The sequence below is a fragment of the Heliangelus exortis genome, chromosome 3 (genome assembly GCF_036169615.1).
Source record: "Heliangelus exortis chromosome 3, bHelExo1.hap1, whole genome shotgun sequence".
Lineage (NCBI taxonomy): Eukaryota > Metazoa > Chordata > Aves > Apodiformes > Trochilidae > Heliangelus > Heliangelus exortis.
This window is the reverse complement of record NC_092424.1, coordinates 40,410,857-40,425,939: the sequence shown is the minus strand read 5'-3', so window position 1 is coordinate 40,425,939 and position 15,083 is coordinate 40,410,857. Positions and strand designations below refer to the sequence as shown.

General features: G+C 37.5%; 1 protein-coding gene across 5 annotated transcripts in view; it reads left to right on the top strand.

The window, feature by feature from the left end:
- The window catches only part of PLCB4 (phospholipase C beta 4), a 196,408-nt gene that overhangs the window by 157,783 nt on the left and 23,542 nt on the right, over positions 1-15,083 (top strand). For all 5 annotated transcript variants that reach the window (XM_071740292.1, XM_071740295.1, XM_071740293.1 and 2 more), the window contains 6 exons: positions 671-835; positions 3,569-3,773; positions 8,584-8,672; positions 9,127-9,277; positions 12,012-12,061; positions 12,181-12,246. In XM_071740292.1, coding sequence (XP_071596393.1) covers positions 671-835; positions 3,569-3,773; positions 8,584-8,672; positions 9,127-9,277; positions 12,012-12,061; positions 12,181-12,246 — 726 coding nt within the window. The remainder of the gene's footprint in view (positions 1-670; positions 836-3,568; positions 3,774-8,583; positions 8,673-9,126; positions 9,278-12,011; positions 12,062-12,180; positions 12,247-15,083) is intronic.

Sequence of the window (15,083 nt, the reverse complement as noted above, 5' to 3'; positions counted from 1 at the left end):
TTAAGTAGCAGATCATCCTAATGGAATAAAATTTTTCTCTGGAGTAATTACCTGTTGTACCTAGATTAATCTTGACTTGGAGTAAAATTTCAAGAAGTCTTCAAATACATAATATAACAATATAGAAGAATCATGTGGGGTTTTTGTTTGCTTGCTTTTCAAGCATCCTGCATTAATAACACAGAGTATGGAGTTAGACTGATGTGTGATTAGCTTAAAACCTTTACTTAAGCAAAAGCAGAGCAATAGCTTCCTTTAACTTCTTCATGGTCAAGACATATGATAGGTGACTATGCTTCTGGACAAAAACTTTAAAGTTGCAGAATAGCAGTGTCCCCTCAGGTTATTTCATTCATTGTTTTTTACTAACATAGTGAACACATCAGTGAGACATCTGCTAACTGGGCTGACTGACTTACAGCTCTTTATACCAAAGCACAATGAGTGCAGTCATTTAAAATTAAAGATATATTTCTCACAAAAGTATATCCAAAAAGGTGCAATTTTAGAACTAAAGATACCATTTTCATATGATGAAATAAATGTATCTGTTCTGTATAAAGCATTTTTCAAACTGCTGTCAGTAGAAAAAAACCCAATATTCGCAGTATTCATAAAATGCTGTGTGCTTTGTATTGCTCTTCCTTACGACTCTGTTACTATGTAACAGGTAATATCTGGTCAGTTCTTATCAGACAAAAAAATTGGTACGTATGTAGAAGTGGATATGTATGGTTTACCCACGGACACGATACGTAAAGAATTTCGAACACGCATGGTGATGAACAACGGTCTGAACCCTGTTTACAATGAAGAATCATTTGTATTTCGAAAGGTAGGACATTTGGAAAACACAGTTTGTGACTGCCTGCCCTTCTGCACATGAGCATCCTTGGTCACTTGAGCCACCTCTCCCCGCTTCAGCCTGACTGCTCACATGAATAAGTACTGCTCCCATGAAAAAGGGTTTGTAGGGTTCCTGTTTACTACAGTAAACAATCTGAAGCTGAAACAAGCTTTCAAGAGGTTGTTTGTGTGGCTTTTTTTAAATTTTGCTTTGTTTTCTTTTTCTAATGGATAACCTCTGTAGCTGTCACATGATTTTTTTGTTTGTTTGTTTCTGTTTGGCTTTTCCCTCACCTTTGCTTCCTCCTCCCACTGGGGGGTAGCCACCTCCTCCATGGCCATGCCTGTGTTCAAGGTATGCAGTCTGCTCAGAATGAGCCCCCGCTGGTGGACACCATCATTCCTTGGAGATTTCTTCTTTCCTGCCCTGGCAGTGGCTGCTTTCTTGCACTGTTCCTTCAGCCCAGAGGGCAGGTGAGATGCTGCATCCAAAGCTAAAGTCAGTGTTATTACATGGAAAAGTTGGAAGGGTGCTGTGTTCCTTAGACATGTTGCCAGCTCCCTCCTTCAGTAGTCCATGTGCATCATGTACCTTTTTCTTTATTTTTTTTTAATAAAAAAAGACAAGCAAACCTTTTTTCTTGTTATGGGGTATTTGAAGAGAGAGATAAGTCATCTGTGTTCTGTTTTTATCTCTCAGTCTTTATATATATGATACAGACACATATATATATTCTTTTTTTTTCCTGTCACCTGGAGTTTCATCCAGACTACATGTGTCAGCAGTGCTGTCTTTGATAATGTCTGTTTTGCATACACCTGTTTTGTTGTCATGCAAAATTGTTTCTCTTTTATTCCTAAGTGACTTGGCCGAGTGACTTCACACTTAGGTATCTTGCACACATAATCTGCTTTTTTAACAGTATAACCAGGTTTTAGTATAAATGCAGTTAATGCAAAACGTTTTTCTGGACACATACATATTCTGGAATAAGTGTGACTTCTAGAGTTTTTGCTCTGCGTGTGAGGAGGAGGCACAGGGGAAGATGCTTAGTTACAATGACAGATAACCATTTTGTCCATGGCTTGCTGAACATATGGCCAGCATCTGCTGCTTTCCAACTTCTTAAATCAAGAGTCCCATAGACTATAAGGTGCACGCAGCTTCAGTCTAAAAGGGGGGCATCCTGGCATGAATACAGTAGCTAATGCAAATACTACTCAGGCTTTCTGCTCTGGTTTGCAATGAATGATTACAGGATAGTACATTCTCTTGAATATCTCATACTGTGAGTTAACCAAGACCTCTATCATGTCAGGCTTAGCATTGTAATGAAGACAACCACTGATGACCAAGCAGATGAGTGGCATAAATACAGCAGGAACACTTTCTCTAGTTGGAGGAAATGAAGGTGTGAGGTGCACAGTGCTAAAATGTCATGAGGGTGGAAGTGCAGACCAGGATACTATAGAATAAATAATGGAGAGAGAATGATAAAATTCTTAGTCCCCACTTCTGGTCCCTAACAAATCTTTATCTGAGCCCATTGTGTGATGAAAGATGTGCTGATCTGTGACCTGTAGAGGAGAGATCTTACCTGCCCTACTTGGGTTACAGTGTTCTCTTCAAACTGATGTTTAATCTCAGGTAATGTGTTTGATTGTTCTATCATGTTTTCTTGTTTTTATTTTAATTAAAGTACAGCTTCAGTCAACCCAAATTTTGTGTTGCCACTGTTGTGTAAGGAAGAAGATGGGGTGAGGGCTAAGGGGAACCTGTGCTGGGAGTGCTGTTGTAAACAAGCAGAGCAGAATATCAGTGACTAGCTGTGGTGGGCTCAGAGAGCAAAAGCATGTTTTATTTTGTGACCTCTAAAACTGGAAATGAAACTGGCAGAGAGGAAGGCTAAGGGAGATAGTAGACACAATTTTATCTAGATCTTTCCTTTTCTCCTATAAGCATCAACAAATAGAGGCAGATAGACAAAAAATGGGAAGACCTTTCCCAGTGGCAGAGGTTAAGCTGCTTGTGTCCCTCCCTGTGCCTTGCACACGGGCAGTACCTTGTTCCAGGGAAGGAAGGGGATTTTTTGATTACTGTTTTGTTTGGTCCAGATGTGGCCTGACAGCTGCAGTTAGCTGCCAGCATCCCTGCCCACCATGTGTAACTTGCACCCTCTGTGTTATAAGCACAGCACCCCCACCTCTGCTGGCAACACCCCATTTCAGCAGGTCTGTCACCCTCTCCTTTTGCCCTCCTCTGTCTGCTTCTTCCCTTTGCAGAACCCATAGTTCAGCATGCATCCCCATCAGCTTTGTGGTTTCAGTCTTTCTGTTTTTCACTGCCCTTTTAGATACATCCCAAGTCCCATCTTTCTGTCATTCAGCACTGCCTGCCCTTCAATTGTCACTATATCTGTAATTTCCCAGGTACTGTTTACCTGCCTTATCCATGGCACTGGTCTTCAGTAGTGAAAAATAATTTTCAAGATAGTTAGCTAGTGTAAGCTACAGAATTTGCATATTCCAAAACCTACCCACTATGTAAAAGCTTTTCTAGGGAAGATTCATCTTCAAGTGTGGAGTGTGCAGGGAGTGACAATCTTACAGTGATGATATTCATTCCTATTCTGGAATATGAACTGAATTGTTCAAACATGGGAGATGGGGAGAGTGCTACTGTATTTGAGTTACTCAATTTCTTCATTTTATGACTTTACAGGTTATTCTTCCTGATCTTGCTGTCCTGAGAATAGCAGTGTATGATGATAACAATAAGTTGATTGGTCAGAGGATCCTTCCTCTGGATGGTCTGCAAGCAGGCTACAGACACATTTCCCTTCGGAATGAGGGCAACAAACCACTCTCTCTCCCAACAGTTTTCTGCAACATTGTGCTTAAAACATATGTGCCTGACGGTTTTGGAGGTGAGCTTAACATGATTCTCAATGTGCTGTGGATCTTGAGTGTTGGTGTGTAAGCAGTGCAGTACTGTGGTGTGAGTATACCATCCAGAAGTTGACACCCAGTGCTGAAGGACTGGGAAGATTTCATATTTTAACCCCTTGGAAACACTGCATATTCAGTTAAGAAAGCAGTTTTCAGACCAAGTGCCTGCCTCAGTGTTAATGACAATTCTATGCATCTGTTAAATGACAATATGGAAAATAAGCTAATAAAAGAGTTCAAACTGATTTGCTCTATGAACATTTTAGGAAAATTCTTTTTACAAGGGCATGTAGCAATCAGACAAGAGGTAATGACTTAAAACTTTAAGAGGGTAGCATTAGGTTAGACATTAGGAAGAAGTCTTCACTATGAGGGTGGTGAGAGACTCACACAGGTTGCCCAGAGTGGCTGTTGATGCCCCCTCCCTGGCAGTGTTCAAGGCCAGGTTGGATGGGGCTTGGAGCAACCTGGTCTAGTGGGAGGTGTCCCTGCCCATGCAGGGGAGTTGGAACTAGATCATCTTTATGTCCCTTCCAACTCAAACCATTTAGTTTTGATTTTTTAAATTATATTTTTTCTGACATAAGTATTTTTAAAGTTATAATGTATTTTAGCTATATGATTTGGCCTGTAAGTATAAACAATTGATACAGAATTTAGATGTGTTTTTTTCAAACAAATCTACTTCAGCATTCTATAGAATATTGGAGTATTGTTAAAAGTATGAAAGCATTTAGCATCGAAAACCTGTCTGCATTTTTCTATCTCAATTTTACATGGTGTGTTTTCATTGTTCTTAGATTTTCAGGGAAGTTGTTTTTAATGTGAACCATTTCCATGATGTTTGGCAGGGCCATAGTCATTTATACTGAGTGGTGGCAAATTGCCACATGTGGATAGACAAACAGCTGAGAATAATCATTATACCACTTACACCAGTGCAACGTGTAAGTTCACCCTGAGGGTGTACCTCTAGGAAATGTTTTCTTCACTGCAGAAGTGAAAAATTGACTAGTGCATTGAAAAATACATAAACCATTTGAAATTCTAAAATAGAAATTATATTAAACATTACTACTCTGACTCTGCAGCAAATAAAGTGCACCTTAGAATTGATTGGTTAAAAATGATAATTTTTTTCCTTTTTGCAAAAGTGATTTCAAATCTGATATATATGCAAAGAATTACTACCACTTCTCTGACTAATTTCCATAGTACAAGCTGGACAATGAGAAGACTTACCTAATATATTAGATGATGTATCTTTAGGACTCTATATTCTGGTATTAATCCAGACTACAGAAAAATGAGCAAGCCTAGACTCCAGTGAATGTATACCATGGAAAAAAAGTGTTTGTGTTGTTCTTATGGGAAATCAAGGTTGCTGGCAAGTCAGATGGAGTTTTGCCACAGGTCTCAGGGCCCTACCATGCCCTTAGGCAGCATGTTTCATCTATAGAATTTAATCTCAAAAGCTTCTTCTCAAGAAAAATGTAAGGTTCTGCTCTAAGCTTGGGATTCTTGAGGCAGTAGTTGAACCATGAATCTATGGGACATATTTAAGCACGTGCTTTTATTCTTTCTGAAACTTGAGTTTTTGACAGTAATTTACTCAGTTAAAATATTTTCTGTACTAGGGGGGGCATGATGCTGATGTGGGATTGATGTTTTTCTGAATGACAGCCCAGTTTTTCCAAGAGTAGAAATTAAACTTAGCAGAGTTCGAGGTGGCTCAAGCTGCTAACTGGTCACAGAGGGAGAAAGGTTTCTGTTGTTTTCTTTCAACTGCAGTGTGCAAATTCAGAAGTGAAAGACATGTTTTTCAAAGAGAACTTGAATACCAGTTTAGAATTTGCAGATTGTGTGCAGTTCAGCACTGGCTGATCTACTGCATTCTTAGCATTGGTAGAGGCAGTTTGTCTGGTAGAGGACATAGAGAAATGTTACTACCCCTAAGTAACAGTATGATTACAGTAAAATGCTGCTAGAATGAGAGACTGGTTGTCATAGTTTACTGTCAATGTGGGGAAAACATACTCCATGTTAACCTGAACTAAATGAGTTAAATTATTTGTTCTCCTCTCCCTTCCCAGATAGTTTCAATGTGTCTCGTGTGTCATTGATAGAGAAAAAACAGAGTGATGAACAACTGGGAAATAACTTATGACAGTCAGATGGAATCATCAGTATTTTCTTGGCATATATTTTTAATTACTTATCTGCAGTTAATATCTCACAGTTTTATGAGCTATCATTAGGATCTCCATGGTTATTTTAGCAAACAGGTAGGAAAGTATAGCCCAGTTCAATAGTTGCCCTTATTTTTAACCTGTATGATTAAGATTTAAAAACTTGCCCTGAATAATAACTGCAATGCTTGACGCATTGTAGGCTTTAAAAGATGCATAATATTGTTTTCCATTTAACATAGTAATTTCTTGTAGTTTATTTGCATTGTGTTCCAAATAAAGCACAGTACTGATACAGATTAATGCAAATGAAATAACATTCTCCAAAGAGAAGTTTCTATAATAGAAGTCTATATATAGTGCATAGCTACTTAGGTTAGGGGCTAGAATCCTAAGTAGTGTACTCTTCCAGTGATTTTCCTAGTTTTATATTTAATTGCACTTCTTCTACAAAATGTATTCCTCACCCTCACCTTGCCTCACTGAGAAGAAAGTAAAACATAAGCAGAGTTTGTGAGAAGCAGTGATGAGTCACATCCCCCTTGTAGAAATGCTGAGCCTTTGGTGATGTGCCTGTATGGTTAGTAATGCAATTTACAAAGGTCTTGCTCTCCCAAACATATTAGTCATTTTTACCTTGAAGCTCGTGATAATCAGGTTCTGTTTTCCAATGGCACATCACATGAACAGAGTAGTCCTGGATTTTCATTGAGGAGTGCATGTTAAGGACAAAGACATGCTGTTTGTGTTCCTTCCTCACTGCCCTAAGGATCTTGGGATTTTTATTAGGAAGAAATTCTTTACTGTGAGGGTGATGAAACAGGATGTGCAGAGAAGTGGTGGCTGCCCCCTCCCTGGCAGTGTTCAAGGGCAGATGGGAGGTGTCCCTGCCTGTGCAAGGGGGTTGGAACTTTAAGGTCTCTTCCAATCCAAACCAGACAGTTATTCTGTGATTACTAAGTTGGGAAAAGGGGAAGGAGCCAGTGCTGGGCTATGAGACCATCATTATAGCTGAAAATAAATTCTACATAGGTTTTGTATACGTGAAGTAATTTTCAGAAGACATCATTGAGTTACAACAGTTATTGGAGACAACTTATTCATGTAGATAAACAGAGCTGACAAGGGTAATGCTATGTGTTTAATTTTTATATATTTATTTATTTAATAAATGGGAGCCCTGTTTGTGCTTTTTACATGAGAAATGCATTCAGTGACTTCAGAGAAACATTTCAGGGGGATCCTACAGTCCAGCCTCTCATTTGTACAAAAAGGACAGCAAATTTCTTCCCAAAGCTGTTGATGGGCTCGATATTTTTACAGACCTGATCAGTGGACCAGCTCCTCTGTCTTGCATCAATGTAAGATAACTTGAAAAATGGCTGAAGAGATGACATACAATGTGGGCAAAATTCAAATAGTTATGAAAACCACAAGTGTCAGAACTCTCATTGCAGAAGTAATGGTCTGTTATGCTAATTAGACCATATAGAGTGTAAGGGTACAAAAGTATCTTTTACTCATAAGTAACCAAAACCAGGGCTTTGTAGCATCCTGCAAAGAAGGAGCTTCCTTGGAAGTGAAAGGCTGTCCATGGCCCTCTTAATGGTCTTGCCAAAAAACTGCATTAATTTGTAGTGAATGAGGAGTCAGGCTGCAGCAATCAAACTTCCTTTCTTAAGCTAGTGCTCTGACAAGGAAGACTTATTAGCTATGCCCAGTGACCCTTTTATTTGTCATATGGAATGACATAGCCTCAGAGGGATCGTCAAAGCAAATCACTGCTGTTGTCTCTGAATGCCTTATGCCTTACATACTGATTCATTTCTAAAATAATTTCTTGCTGTGGAGGGCCTCTTGTGCTGTTTGTGAATTCTTTGGCTGTTGAAATTAATCATGGAAATGAGTTATTCAATATACATGTAAAGAATCACGTGTCTTTGTCTTTCTCTAAGCCTATGCTTGCACATGTATCACGTTCAGTGATCTATACAGTGTCTGGTGCTGGATAGTGTTGCAGTACCTCTAATAGTACCACGTCATGAGTGAGATTCAAATATTGGTCATTATGGTTCATAGAAAAGCTGTTTCACAGCCTGCTGTGCTCCAAACATGGAGCATCACAATGGCAAGGGAGAGCAGATTGCTTTAACTACCCATCTGGAACTGCTCTTGAGGTAGGAAGCATAGCAGCATCATCTACAGTTCCCTGCAGTCCCAAGGCAGTCAGCACCCCTTCAAATAACCAAGAAACAAAATTGCTAGTGATTTGTGACTCAGGAGATCCCGTTCTGATATCAGATTCTGGTATCATCAACTGTGATTAAATTAGGGTAACTTCAGTCTGATGGAGTCCATGGGTTTTTTCCTAAATAAGGTACCTGGATTAATACCACTACCTTGGTACATTACAAACTGATTCCTAGTGTGTTGGAGTGCTATGGTGATGAGCTCTTTCTGTCCTGCCAATTAACTGTGGAAAGTTGGATTAACATTCCAAGGTATGGCTCATGGCAAGGGTAGAATAAATCTGTTGTAAGTGATTAATTTCCACATGTATCTCAAGATCATTAAGTGTTGATTATGTTTTTTCTTATAGATATTGTGGATGCTTTATCAGATCCAAAGAAATTCCTGTCTATCACAGAAAAAAGAGCAGACCAAATGAGAGCTATGGGTATTGAAACTGTAAGTCAAACTTAATGATACAATCCCTTTATATTTATACTATATTATGTTTTAAGTTAAATGGTCCTTCTCCAACTTGTTACCTTGCCATTTCTCATTTTCAAATATAAGCAACTTTGTCCTGCTCTGAAATGCATTAGCTTACGTTATAAGCCAATAACTGTATGTTCAGTACAGTTAACATGTACTGAAATACCATTCAGTAACTGACTTTTGGCAAACACATCCCTTGGAAGCAGAAATTTTGGGAAATGAGGAGGGAGCCATGTTTTAGTAGAGAGCTATTTAAAATAGGTTACAAATACTTTACTGAGTATACTGTTGTTCGGACGTTATGTTGCAGTTTTCTTAATTATGTTTAAAGTAAGTAAATTCTGAAATTTCCCAAACCCCAACTTCCATGCTACAGGTAAAACAAACTGTTAATTTATTGTGATGTGAATGTTTCTTCCAGAGTGATATAGCTGATGTACCAAATGACACTTCAAAGAATGATAGAAAAGGAAAAGCCAATAACGCCAAAGCCAACGTAACGCCTCAGAGTAGCTCTGAACTTCGACCAAGCACCACTGCAGGGTTTGGATCTGGGACTGATGCTAAGAAAGGTAGACAAAAATCACATGCCACTCCCTCAGTTCTGAAGTCATTCAGAAAGCCACAAAGAAGTACTCGTTACTCAGTTTTAGTTTCACAGTTCTATTCATTCTTACCCTTTAGAAGGTAATTTCTTTTTCCATTGAACAGAACATGGTCTTTGTCTAACTGCAAATAAGTGCTATGTGTTACTAAAACAGCTGTATAAAGCCAATACAGCTTTATTTTGCTATATGACCTCTTTGTGTAGCTGTATACCTACTGCCAAGAGTAGTAACCTGTGTGATTTTAGTTGTTTACTGAAAATCTGTTGGAGGAAGATGAATAGAAATGGCTATTTTCTGGTATACTCCACAGAAACTCTTCTACTTTTTTTCTCCCTCCACAAATCCCTTGGCAGGATTGCAAATTTAGGTAATTAAAAGTATTTAGGATTCACTGGATTCTGTGGAGATTTCCCAGCAATTAGAAATGTTTTCAATGTGTGATTTTTGCTTGGAAGAGTGATTATGGAAATGCCATGTTTATTGTAAAAAATATCCATATCAAATGTGCTCATTTGTAGCTGAATAAGTATTTTTTCCTCACTATTCACCATTCACTCTACAAAATCATTTTATAGAGTCAAATGGGATTATTTGTTTCTCACATATCATTACAGGTAATGAAGATTAAATGAGCATAAAATTTGTAGAACTGAATGAAACACAATAAGTATTTCTTTTAATGGGCCACAAGATTAGAATCTGGTGCACTCTTTTCATCTACCTTGTCCCAGAGGGATTGGTATAAGTGAAAAGGAACACTGGCTGCTCTTGTTCTTAAACTTAAGCAGACATGGCTGAATACACACATGTGAAGCAATCTATTGGGAAACAAGATGCCATTAGGAGTCACTTTCGACAAGAAACCAAGTTGTCTCTGACACCTGAACTCTTTCAAAGTTCTTTCCTGATGTAAAGCTCAGATTATTTTATTCAGTAAGGTGCTTTCATATTTCAGGCATCATCACCAAGATGCAAAAATATTAGTTTTACTGTGCATTAATTAGTCATGAAATTTGATGGGATTGTCAGCTAATTCCTGGTTGCCATGGAGTCAGGCCTAGTAAACAAAGTAAATGAGTTTGAGTTTTAAAATAAAATTCTGAGGAAGCTATTTACAACACATCATGGCTGATGAAGCCCTGATCTCACAGAAATTGCAGTATTTCGATATTATTCTGAAATTTGGATGCATTCTTCCTCTGAAACCTTTTTTATCCTTGTTCTTGAATGTCAAAATAGAGTTGTCCATTTTTTTAACTGATCCTTGTTTTGAAATGCTTATCTCTGTGATCTTTTAAGATCTAAATAATTCTGCCATTGTTACAACATACAACTCCCCTTGCTATTAGAAATCAAGTATACAGCAAGATGGGCTGCCTGGGGAAGGCTTTCAAATGCATAAGAATTTTGAAGTTTTTGTTCTCTCACTTTCCATAATAGTTAAGTGATCTGTATTTTGCAAAGCTTCAGCTTCCATTTGTGGATAAATCTGTTCCAGTCTCATTTACTAGACAAATGTTAATGCCATATAATTGGGCAGAATCTTATGCTTCAGGGAAAATTTTAAAAAGGTGTGTTCCCTAAGGAGATTGCCTGCCTTCCCCTCCTATTTTTCCTATTTCTTTTACAGCCTCTAAATACTTTCCAGATATTCACCTTTTAAAGGCAGAAAGTCCTTTCAAGACAGGGTGAATCTTACAGTTCAGAGTAATTACAGTTCAGAGCAGTTAACTAGATATGTTTATAGTGTTTTTATACACAGGCAAACATTTCTATCTTAAAACTCAGAGAAAAACCTGTATGTTGCAACTCTTGTGGCATTGTATTTACATTTTTTAATGATTACATGTAGGATGTATTTAGTAGTTTTAAAAATCATAATATTTCACTTTATTAAATCATAAACACGAAGTGAGATTGGGGTTTGTTTACATTGCAGTTAGGGTGATCAAAATATGTTTTCATTCATTTAGACTCTATGGTTAGTCTTCTGTGATAGATTTGCTTACTGTATTGAATTTTCATTAGATTTTCCACTTCTTATGATTTTGTGTTTCTCCTTCATTTTAACTCTCCTTTAGTCTTGGAGGGCACTGTTGCTCCTTTTTTTATAGCCTAGTATTAATCAAAATTGAGATTTTACCTCCATTGACATACAGACTGCAGGTATATTTTCACTCCTACAGTTTTAGTGTTTTAGATTGAGGAGAAGTATTCCTAACCTCACTTAACCCTCTCTGTAGTCATGTAGAACCTTACCCAAGGAAGCTCCCCCCTGAAACCAGTGGTGCCAGAGAAATCTCTCAAGCTACTGACTAAAATTCTGAATTTTGCTTGGTTCAGTTTTTATGTACATAAATGGTTTGCTGTGTTTTCAGAAAAGGAGCTTTTTCCATTCTTAGTTTGCTGTGTCTTGACTCTTAAGGCTGTAAGAGATTAAAATACACTCATTGATTAATTTCTTTTTTCACAAGGCAGTTGTGGAGTGCAATTGAAAAGAAAACTCTATCTTAGCTATGTCATGATGAGCTAATTTTTAATGATTATGATTTTCTCATTAACCTTCAATTATTTTTAAGGTAGTGAAAAACAATTAATTAACTTAAACCTATGTTTCTATGGTAAAATTAAAATTTAAAAGTATGAGATATACTAGTATGGATGACATTTTAGATAAACTGTATCAATACCTTCCTAGGTATAGACCTTATTCCTCAGGTGAAGATAGAAGATTTAAAGCAAATGAAGGTAAGTATGGACACAGCTTTTCAAGATGTGTTCCTAATTATTTGTTTTAAGTAGCCAGGATTTTATCTGGTTACAGTCAATATAGCTACAGAAAAATTGATCCAACTTTGTTTTTGTAGGCTTATATAAAGCATTTAAAGAAGCAGCAGAAAGAGCTGAATGCCTTAAAGAAGAAACATGCAAAGGTATGATCAATAAGAGCTCTCTGAGTAACACACTTGAATTGAAAAAAGTTGCCATGCTCACTATCACATATGGCTTCTAATTAAATTATAGGGGAAAAAAATAAGGTACAGTAGTTGCACCACCTGGAAATGCATATCTGCTTTAAATGTGCTGAAATAAACTTCAATGAGCAAATTTTCCTTTAGCAAACCTTTGTATGTCTCCCCGAGTTTCATCATGTTTGTTTGACCCCATATAAGCATCCAAAGTTCACCTTTTTCAGGTAATGATTTTATCTAGCTCCTTCTTGCATGACATATTGACAGACAGCTTGGAAAACAATGGCAGTAATGATGTGAGAGGGTGCTGCACTGAAAATGGGCACTGGAGAAACTAGAAAATCACCATAGACAAAATAATGTGTAAATGAAAAATGAAATGCCTTATTCTTCCTCATTTACACTGGGTTAACTTCTTTATAGTCATCTTTTTGCTTGGAAATCTTAGCAGTGATGTCCCAAATACATACAGTATCATCACAAATATACATTAGAAAATCACAGCAAATTTTCTTCTGCCCTTTATCACTAGAAAACCATTATTCATGTAACAAGAGGAGGTATAACAAGAGAAGAAAGTATCTTAAGTTCTGAATTTTGGCAGTACATACAAAACTATTCTGGACTTTTGGAGCAGTTACTCCCTTGCTCTCTGACTGAAGATTTTGCTACTTATCTGATGTGATGTTGATATCAGTCTTTATTTTTGTGACTGTTTTGGCATGGGACACTGTGTCTGCACAGTAAAGTATGAAGAAATTATTTTCAGTAATTGGTATTTTTGAGGGGCTCTTAGTCTTAAAAGTAGTATAATTAAGTAGTAGTAAATTAAGTAGTTACATTTCAGACTCCTAACTTGATGCAGAAGGGAAATGAGGGATTTCTCCATTTTACTGTGGTTTCATGAGAGTGCAAAGCCCATGCTCAAGAAAAAGTGTCTGCTACCCACACTTCTGGACAAGGACAGTTTCTAGACCTTCATAGGGTTGATCCTTTAGGGGGCTTCTTATTTTTAAACACTACATTCTCATTTATTTGGACAACACCCAGCATTTCTCTATAGCAGATTTTTGCAAATGAATCTTCACAGTGGTACCCTGATTACTTAAGAAACAGCCATATTCAGTGATACATGTCCCTGATATATGTGACCCACAGTAGTATAATGGTATCTTAGCCAAGACTGAGCTTGCTCGTGTTAAAAAAATGATCTATCTGCTCAGGCTTGCACTTGTTTCTTCTAATGAGAGGAAAAAAATTGCCAGCCATGATCTGAAAATGCTGTGCACTCAGAAGGGCTTCACCATCAGTTCAAGCACAGCTATTTTAGAGCTGAGCCAGCCTGTGTCCTGCTGATCTTAAGTACAGAGTGCAAGTCTGTCCTCATAAGAAAGTGTCTTGAGTGTGCCTTGCTAAAGGCTCTAGGAAGGAAAACCTCTTCAATTTGGAGAGAAGAGTCTGAGCAGAAAAGTGTGGCTCTTTCACAGATGATCTTAGGGAAGTGCTTGGTGTACTCATCACTTTTTTTAAATGCATTTTATCAGCTGGGATGCAGCAGGAGAGCTATATGGTTAGTTACCTGTGATCAGCTTGAGGAAAGCTGCATGTTAAGCAGACTGAACTTAACAGTTCCAGAAATAGGTTGGCTCTCATTTAACCATATACACACCAGAGAAGTGGAGGAATAAGTAAAAAGAAAAGAATTATTCATACTGTTTAAGGAAAGAAAGCTCCAATGCTTTTTCCATCTAAAGTGGGTCTTGGAAGATGTGTTGTGGAAAAAGCAATCATGCCAGTGTGGAAGTACCTCTGCATATTATCACTACTTTGTTTTTCCTGTATGGCAGAGCTCCTCACAACTCTAAAACCCAGTATATGTACACACAGAGACACACCATACACTATGACTTCACTTTATTATGGTTTTGTTATTATTCCTTTTTTTTTTTTTTTTTTTTTTTTTTAAGAGAAGGACATTTGGGCAGGTAGAGGTGCTGTCTTCACTGTTCCTTTTTTTCTTGTGTAGGAAAAATAAGACATCTCCTCTAAGTGGGGTGAAGATCATTAGATTGGCAGAAAGGTCACAGTTCTTAGTGCCATCATTACTAGGCAGCCAGTCTGTGACTGATAAAATTAAATTTGCCCAATCCCTGATGATTTCACAACATCTATGAATAGTTAGGAGCTGAGATTTCACTCAAGATGTAAAAGGTACATATGCAAAGCTCTTCAAAGACAGGGAAGTGCTTTTAAAGTAGGATTGTAAAGAAGGATTGTAAGGCAATACTAGAGCAAGTAGAAATTAAAAACAGGAAAAACTATTGAATGCTGGAGAGTGTCAATATTTTACAGCAACTTCAGTTTCAGAGTTGGTGTGCAAGATTACTTCTCTGCTTCAGACGAATTTGTAGTTTCTTTTTCTTTATTTTCTCACTTAAGAATTCTTTATTTTCTCACTTAAGAATTCTGAATTTAAAATCCTACAGACTTCATTTTTCAGTTGTACATAGGAGTATTTATATTGCTTTAGAGGGATACCAGATGACAAGTCTGTCATAGAACTTATTTTGTCTTCTCTTCAGTAGCATTAATTGTAATTTTTATCCCATTTTTTTTTTAACAGAAATATCTATGATTCTTCATTTTTTTTCCATGGACAGTGCTGTGATCCATTAGGTGTCCTCTCAGAACACTGGCTGAGCTGTAGCTTCAGTTTGTAATGTAATCATTAAATGTAAATTATGACTATATTAGCGTAAAAGGTGTGTGGATTCCAGCTGCAGGTTCAGTGGACTTGA